Source organism: Centruroides sculpturatus, unplaced genomic scaffold, assembly GCF_000671375.1.
Source record: "Centruroides sculpturatus isolate CEXI.00-Female unplaced genomic scaffold, Cexi_2.0 scaffold73, whole genome shotgun sequence".
Taxonomy (NCBI): Eukaryota; Metazoa; Arthropoda; class Arachnida; order Scorpiones; family Buthidae; genus Centruroides; species Centruroides sculpturatus.
The window spans coordinates 1,196,431-1,206,102 of NW_019384330.1; the positions used below are offsets into that span (position 1 = coordinate 1,196,431).

Here is a 9,672-nt window from a genome sequence, read left to right on the forward strand (position 1 = left end):
AGCATCATATTCGACCATATTCCGAAATTCTTAATGAAAGAAATCAAAAATGTAAACAATTAAAGATGGATACTTTTTTCCGAAAAATGTAAGAAATTCGAAACTAAAATTTTTAAATAAAAACATTTTACTTTATTTTATGATAAAATACATTATAAAAATTAGAAATTTATATGTATTTTCTATTAATAAACAAAATTATTAGCTTATTTTTCATTTATGTAGAACCTAACCTTATACCTCACTGTAAATATGGGTTCGTTTTATGCCGATTCGATTTGCGCTGACTTTTGTAGGAACGAAACTGCGGCGTAAACTGAGGGCTACCTGTATACTGAAGGAGATCATAAGTAAGGACCAATAAATAGAAATGAAAAAACTCCTTCTTACAATAAGACATATGTAAGTAAAAATCAAAACTTTTTTAGATCTCCTGGAAACTTGCACTTTTTAACATATGATCTATTGCAGTATCTCTAAGGATATTACTAATCAAATGATAAAAACAGATTCTTTATTGACTATAACTTGGCTAATTAAATACATCTAAATTAATTTGATGTTGAAATGAAGATCGAATGGCAATCCTGGTAGCATAGTTGGCAAAGCATCTGTGCCTTAAGGAGGAGTTGTGCATTCCAGTTCTGCTGCAGATTAATATTCTCTCCAGAATATTCTAAACTAATTAATTTAGTTCCAATTAAATTTAATATAAGATGATGATTTAACCGTTTTCCTTTAGTCTAAATTATAAATTTATATACAGTAGAGTGTCGATTTTCCGAAAGTCAATCATCTGAAAGAATTCCAGTCGGCAAATTTAAATTTTTGCCAGTGCTGTGGCGCTTCAATCTTTGGCTATGTCTTGGGCTACTCAAATATTTTACATTTTTTTATACTAAATTAACATCTGAAGTATAATTTTTTATTATTTTTATATTTTTCAATATATTTATTTTGTTTGTACAAAATAAAAAATAATTTTTAACGATACAATAGTCTTTGTTAGGTTTAACATCGATGAAAATTCAACACGAAACGACACGCAACGGAGAAAAATTTCGACATCGGATACGTTAAACTATTTTTTTGTACGTAAATCAGTTATCCGAAATATTAGTTATCCGGACAACCCCAGTTCCCAATTGATTCGGAAAATCGACGCTCTACTGTATTTAATTAATTAGTTTAGTCCTAACTCAGTAATGAGTCTAATACTATTATTTGACAGTGAACAAATAGGATTCACTTAGTCAACTTCACTTCAACTTCAAAGGTGCAAGTTGACTAAGTGAATTTGGATATTGATAAATAAAGTATTCAGTTTGAATAATATGCAATATTTGGTACTTGATGGTCTGCTCCAAACTCAGACAATTTAGTGTTTGAACACATGTTTGGGAAAAGAAATTGTTTGGTGTTCGATTGAACAAACACAACCTGCTAGAACAAATTTTCAGTTAATGACAAATATTTTTATTTTAACTTTAATTTTGTCATCCATAAAAAATTTTCTATGATAAAAATGAGTATATAATTTCAAAAATATAAAAACACCCTAGAATTATATTTTTAAGACAAAAATTATTATATACAAACAGCAATTACATAGTAATAAATTACTTACATAAATATCATATTTTTTTAAAAAAATATGATTTTAACTATTATGATTAAAAAATGTGAAAAAAGTATTTTTATAAATTTATATAAGTAATTTATTACTATATGATTGTTGTTTGTATATAATAATTTTTGTCTTAAAAATATAATTCTAGAGTTTTTTATATTTTTTAAATTATATACTCATTTTTATCATAGAAAATTTTTTATGGACAAAATTACACTTGATCTTGTTTGTTTTTTCACTTAATGCATGTGAAATCCAATTGTCATGTTTTGCAACCAGCGGTGAAGTGTTTCAACAATACGTGTTTGTGACACATCAATATTTGGTGCAAGTTTACAAGCAAAGTTCCCTCTAGGCTGCGCGGCCGCGCATTGCTGAAATTGTTGCCATGCATGTGAATTTATATGCTGCACAGGTGAGCATGCACACTGATATGAACTGGTTATTATTAGATAAAAATGAACATTACAAACTCCTAAGATACCAGTGAGAAAATTAAACATGAAGTGCAAACGTGTTCGCCCCGTGTTAAACAAATATTGTCAGGCAAGCAAACTGCTGAGAAAAACACCAGGGATTGTCAAACAGGTGTAAAGGGGTGGGGGTGTTGACGTAAGGAGAGGGAAGGGGGGTTTACAGTTCGTAGAACAACTTCCATGCAGAGGGGAAGTCATCCTAGCTGCATTCCACGATTTATTCATGTTCAAATTGGCATTATTCAGATCATTAATAGAGATTAATAGATAATATTTTATATGGAAGTATGTTTTAAATGTGAGTAATGGTTTTGATTTACTAGATACTAATGCAATTAATGTTTTTGATAAGAAGTTTCATTTGTTTTAGTGCCAACTGTCAAACTATTAATTCACTTTTCATATGCGTGTATGTGTAACTAAACTATCTTGAATAAGTGACAAGTAAACCTCAATTTTGAATTGATTTTTTATTTCAAGGAATATATTCAATTAATTATGTAAGTTTATAAATATTATTTATTTTAGTATTTTATTTATTATTGTTATGCAAGTGTATTAAACTTCTTCTATAAAAACCATGAAATAATAAAAAGTGTAATTTTATATAAAATGTACAGTACATAATACATAAACAAATTAGAACTGATGTAAAGACTATAATTAATAAAATTTAATATATTTCTAGATTTTTAATATTGGTCGGGTTGGTGTTTAAAAATGTTAAAAAGAAAAGAAGCAGAGTTAAAGAATAAGGCTCAAAAATCTTTTAAAAGAGAATGGCTTTCACACCTCTTAAATACTGATGTACAAAAATAAACAAACACCTTTCTCTATTCCAGCACACTTTTAATGCGTTGAAAAACGTTTTCGATCGTTTTAATCAATCATCATCAGTTCAAAATTTGAACTATACAACGAACAAAGTATTTGAAAAAATACAAAAAATTTCACATCGCTTATTTACAAATTAACGCTAAAGTGCATGTGCGTACTTATAAAACGTATAGATTAAACCTAAGTAATTAAAAATAATAACATTATATATCAATTAATATTATAAAAATAAATAATAATGCCGCCTATGCTGTTGCAATAGTTAATCTATGCTATCATAAAAGGACTTCCAGGCTGTTGATAAACTTTCGGCATCTCTGTAGCTGATGCACTGCACGGTCGTGTGCGCTTTGTGTATTTCAACTTTTTCCAGGTGTTTCACCGCTTGTATTGATCTTGTAGGTTTTATAATCGCGGCCTGATCCCAGTATACTTCAATTCCTTGTTGCTTTGCAAACGCTGCGAGGACCGTGCTATCAACGCTCCTATTTACTGAGTATTTGTGCTCATCAATCCTTTTCTTCAGGCTCCGCATAGTTGCTCCTATATATACTAAGTTGGAGTTAAATCTATGGTCCTTCATAGGTATCGAGTACACACCTGTCATGCTATTACGTTCATATCTTTTCTTATCATTTCTTAGAAGCTTATACACTGTAGGATTACGTCTATAAATTATTTTTAGATTCCTATTTCTGGCAACTTTCTTAATAATTTTATTTAGAGACGGATGGTAATTAATTACAATTCTTTCCCTTAGTTCAGTTGCTCTTTGTTGCCGGTTCTGTTATTGCATCCTTGTTATCAGTGCATCGATTGCCTTTCTTCCGTATCCTTGTTGCTCAGCTATGCACCGTATATATTCCAATTCTTTATAAGTGTCATATATGCTGGTACAATGTGTGTAAGCCCTTGTAATCCATGATCGAAATGCTGCCAATTTGATATGTTCCGGATCTGAGGAATTCTTAGGTATGATGATTGGTTGATAAACCGGTTTACGGTAAATATTCGTTTTGATCTCACCGTCTTTGCATGTAATTGTTAAATCTAAGAAATTAACACTATTTTTACTCTCCTGGTCTAGTACTGATGTACCATTTCAATCAGAAAAACAAAAGACAAAAATTGGAAATATTTTTAATTATTGTGATGATATTGGTGAGGTTGTGTGCACCATTTGTGCTAAAGCAAAAATTGGTGGTGAATTCACTAATGGAAAAAAATGGGAAGAATGGAAGTTGGATTATATAAAACGACATTTAAATCAGAAAATTCTTTTAGATGCTATTACCACATTAAATAATCAAAACAAATTTGGAATAGAGCGTATTTTAAGTGAAACTGTTGAAGATCGAAAAGCAGAAAAGGAGTTTAATCAGAGAATAAAGTCTAATTCTGAAATGATAAAAGTGCTAATTGATAATGTGCTATTGGCAATTAAAATGGATGCTTCTATGAATTCTGTTCAAGAAATCCATGACCATGTAGCAAAGTATGTAAAAATATCAGAATCTTGGTGCAGCAAAAATTATGCATTTGAATTCGTTTAGTGCATAAGTTTTGTGCTTAAAAATGAGATTATGGACACATTGAGATAATCTACTTTTCATACATTAATAGTTGATTAAAGTACAGACATTTCTGTTCAAAAAATGTTAATATTATAATTTAATTTAAACCAAAAAATGAAATATTTTATAAAACAGTGTTTGGAAGTATTCTAAAATTAAGTTCATGTGACAATGTGGCTATAACTGAAGAAATAAAAAATTATATGTTAAGAATAATATTGATATGCAAAAAATGGTGATGTTTACGTCAAGTGGTATAAGTGTTATGCTTGGGAAAAAAATGGTGTAGCTGCAATTCTTTGACGGGACATAAAACATTTAACTGAGCAGCATTGTGTGGCACATAGAGAAGATCTAGGAATAGATGATGCATGTTGAAAGGTCTCAATAATGCAGGACATTAAAAAATTGCTTTAAACTATATATACAATGGTTCAAAGCAATTTTTTAATTTTAATAATAATAATATAAAATTTATAAAAAATTTTTAAAAATAATTTTTTAATGCCCTGCATTATTGAGACCTTTCAACATGCATCATCTATTCCTAGATCTTCTCTATGTGCCACACAATGCTGCTCAGTTAAATGTTTTATGTCCCGTCAAAGAATTGCAGCTACACCATTTTTTTCCCAAGCATAACACTTATACCACTTGACGTAAACATCACCATTTTTTGCATATCAATATTATTCTTAACATATAATTTTTTATTTCTTCAGTTATAGCCACATTGTCACATGAACTTAATTTTAGAATACTTCCAAACACTGTTTTATAAAATATTTCATTTTTTGGTTTAAATTAAATTATAATATTAACATTTTTTGAACAGAAATGTCTGTACTTTAATCAACTATTAATGTATGAAAAGTAGATTTTCTCAATGTGTCCATAATCTCATTTTTAAGCACAAAACTTATGCACTAAACGAATTCAAATGCATAATTTTTGCTGCACCAAGATTCTGATATTTTTACATACTTTGCTACATGGTCATGGATTTCTTGAACAGAATTCATAGAAGCATCNAAAGAGCGCCATCTCTACATAAAGGCTGTCATTATGTTATCACAGTGGCTATTAGAATGTCAAAAAGTATGACGTTCAAGATATAAAATAACAAAAATAAAAATACAAACATACATAACATACCAAACATAAACAATGTGACGCGCAAATACATTAGTTTAAGAGTCCTCAAGTAAGTTGCTGCTTTGCCATCGTTCTTGCCGCTTATAATTATACTTTATCGCCAGGCTGCCGATACTTTGCTTGCATCTCGGAAGTTGATAGCTAATTTTTTTTGGCTGGTTTTGCAGATATGCCAGGCTTCAGCGTACCGGAGGTGCTTTTTGTCTCAAACTATTTGTATCAATCTAGCTTGGTCCCATTCAGCTTTGACCTCGTGAGGGTCAGCTAAGACATAAGTTGCCAGCGCTGTGCATGGCTGTCCGCTTCTTATGTTTCTCTGGTGTTCTGACAGCCTTTCTCTGAAGGATCTTCTGGTAGCTCCGATGTAGAACATCATATTCTGCCTCTGTGTGTCTGTAACAGGGATACTGTAGACCCCTGGAAGCGCGTTCTTGTCCACGGCATCTTTGTCTGCCCTTAGCAATTGATAAATAGTAGGATTCCTTTTGTAAATTATTCTTTTGTTCGTAGCGGCTCCTATTCGCCTATAGATGCTGCTCAGCGAGGCCTTATATTCCATCATTGTGAACTCTTCTGTATTTTGTAAATTTCGCATTTTGCCACGTGTCTTAATTTGGCTAGTAATAGCTTTAATATTAACCCCATACCTCTTGGCTAGTTTATTGATGTAACACAGCTCTTCGTTTCTGTCTTGGGTACTGCTGCAGTGTGAGTAAGCTCGTGCAATGAGCGCCTGGAATGCAGGTATTTTATATGTTGGCGGGTCGTGCGAATTCCATGGGATAAATATTGGATTGTACATAGGCTTTCTATAGACTTTAGTGCGAAAATCCCCTTTGCTGTCAAGTTGTATAAATAAATCCAGAAAGTGTATCAGCGTATCACTTTCTTGCTCAATTTCAATCTTGAGGCCAAACTTGTTGTCATTAATGTCCTTTAAGAATTGTTGTAAGTTGGGTTTGACTTTCCATAAGATAACCACATCGTCGACATACCGTGTGTACATTAGAATTTTCGTTTCATAATTCGGCATGAATGCATTCTCTAGCGTTCTTAACACCATCTCACATAAAGTACCCACCACTGACTGGGCTTCCCATGGCAACTCCCTTTTCTGCGTGTAATTTTTAGAGTATTTTTCCACACATTTTTTCTCATTACTGTTTCAGAAAAAGATTTTGTAAACAGTTATGTCTAGTAAAGAAAAGTCTTTTTTTATTGTTACATAATTCATTTTTTATGTGAATTTTTTTTTTTTCGCAGTAGTTTTAGGCTAGTTTTTGGCAATACCCCCAGAAGAATTTGACGTATATATATCTCCCTCACCACTGCCACACAATCGCCCTTGACGAATATATTCGTCGCTCATTGCTGAGTGGTTAAGATATCTACTGATATGTTAAATTATGTATGTAACGATGATGAGTTTAAAGAACTAGCAGTTCTTATTGATATCATTGGAACATTTTAATTATCTAGTGTTGACTGTGAATGTAGATTTAGTGTTATGAATTCAATTAAGTGTAAAATCAGAAATAGACTTGAATTGGAGCATTTATGTGATTTAATGAGAATTTGAATGCATCTTTCCTCTGGAGAGGAAGTGAATCTTCAATCAGTCTACAAATACTGGATTTCAAAAAAAGTAAGCGTGAAAATATCAAAATTGAAATATTTCTTTGTGATTAGTATGTAACTAAATAATTTGCATTAATAAAAAGTTTTTTATAATGAAATACATTTTAATCTTTACTTCATAATTAATTATTTTAGTGTTTAAAGGAAAAAAATAAGATTGTCTATGTATCTGCTCAGCAGAAATTTTTTGCTCAGGGAAGTACATGTTCTGCTCAGCTACAAAAAAAATTAGAGGGAACATTGTTTATGAGTTATTATTTGTTGATTTTTTTTAACAATTTCTTCCTGCAGTTTTTCAACAAATTTGTAAGTGATTATAATTAGTACTATACATAACACAGCAATAATGACTATAAAAATATAGAATTAGAAAACTAAAAACTTAAAATTCTTATTAAAAATCTCTTATAAAGTTTTTTAATTAATAATAAAAATTCAAATAAATGTTTTTAAGTAAATGAAACAAAAATTGTAAAAATGGAAATTAGAAATGAAAGAATTAAGTGAAATAGAATTTAAAAATTCTGTCTTTACTTAATTTATTCATTTTCAAATTTGTAAAACTCAGCATTTACAAATGAATTTTTGATGAGAAGAAATGATTCATTTTGTTCTAACTAAACAAAAATAAATTGTGAAATTTTAATGCTTTTTGTTTTTCTAATTTATGATTTTGAGTTAATAAAATAACATAACATTTAATAGTATAATATTTCTTATATATAGTTTTATTTGCTAAATTGTTTAAAAAAATTTTTTTTAAAATATGATATTTATATAAGTAATTTATTACTATGTGATTGTTGTTTGTATATAATAATTTTTGTCTTAAAAATATAATTCATCCTAGGCAGAAGATTTTGTTAATCCAAATGGAATCATTTCATTAATTCAAGAAGAAACTAATACTATTCAACGTTCTGAATCTGGTCTCTTGAGTTCATTTTATTCTTATATCACACAAACTGCAGATAATCAGGTTCAAAGAGGACCGACTCCGGAAGATGAAGCAGCAAAACAATCAGCTCAAAACTGTATAAATGATTGTCATCCCGAACAATTAATCACTGAGAGCAAGTTTTTAAGAGTAGACTCTCTACAAGAATTAGTAAAAGTAAGTGAATAGTAATTGTAAGTATTAAAAAATAACTTAAAATAGTTTGCTTAAATGTTTGAAAATTTATTAAGTAATTATGTGTCATTTAATTTTAAAAATGAAATTTATAGTTATAAATTTGATTATAAAAAAAAAAAAAGAAAATTTTGTTGTAGATATACAACTGCTGAAAATGCATAATAATTAAAACAATCATGTATGCTAACATAAGTCAAACTCAAGATTTTTAGCTCAAAATTCTGGTTTAAACTGAAACTTTTTATGTAAGTAGACTCTCAAACGTACTGTAAGCTAGTCTAAAACTGAAATGTGGATATGGTGTTTAGTAGCCTATAGCATATAAAAAGTATGCTCTTTAACAATGCCAAACAGGTTAAGAATTTTTCTAAATGTTCTTTCATTGTTAAAGTTGTTTACTTGCAAAGTTTTTTATTACAGACCAGTACTTTTGATGTTTCAAAATGTCATCTTCAGGTTGAGCATTCATGCTACAATTTTTTAAAAAGTACACTAAGATTCCAAACATGCCATTTTATATCACAGCACATAGTTTTTACATAAAATTGAACATATGCAATGTAAATGTTATAATTTAGCAAGAAATGGGACTTAACACCTGCCTCTAGTATCAAATTACTTAGCATACAAGGTCTGTTCAAAAAGTATCGGACCTTTGGTCGGCAAAAATAAATTTATTGACTTTGAGGTACAAAACCCTAATCCCCTTCAAAGTAGTCTCCTTGGTAATGTATACACTTCTCCCAGCGTTCCTGCCATTGCTGGAAACACTGCTGGAACGCATCTTTTGGAATGGTTATCAGCCGGTCCGTCGCATTTCGCATGATGTCTTCTCTCGACTAAATTTGGGTTCCTTTTAGCGGCATTTTCAGCTTGAGAAATAGCCAAAGGTCACACGGAGCCATGTGGAGAGAGTACGGAGCGTGACGAACCACAGGAGTATTGTGTTTGGCGACGAAAGCCCGAATCAGATGCGCAGAATGGGCGGATGCGTTATCACGATGGAGCTGCCAAGTTTTGATCGACCACAGATCCCATCGTTTGCATCGCACTGTATCGGAAAGACGACGAAGGACCTCCTGGTAGTACTCCTTTGCGATGGTTTGGCCTTGTGGTGCGTACTCACGACACACCACCCCACGAGAGTCGAAAAAACTGTCAACATGACCTTTGATATTGCTGCGGACCTGCCGCGCTTTTTTTGGCCTCGAGGATCGTCCCCGAAAG

General features: G+C 30.9%; 1 protein-coding gene across 1 annotated transcript in view; it reads left to right on the forward strand.

The window, feature by feature from the left end:
- Positions 1-8,424, forward strand: part of LOC111629765 (Golgi-specific brefeldin A-resistance guanine nucleotide exchange factor 1-like) — a gene marked incomplete at its 3' end in the record, with an annotated part of 182,789 nt that extends 174,365 nt beyond the window's left edge. Inside the window, exon 22 of the mRNA XM_023373680.1 lies at positions 8,161-8,424. Within this exon, the coding sequence (XP_023229448.1) occupies positions 8,161-8,424 (264 nt within the window). The remainder of the gene's footprint in view (positions 1-8,160) is intronic.
- Positions 8,425-9,672: the final 1,248 nt, after the last annotated feature.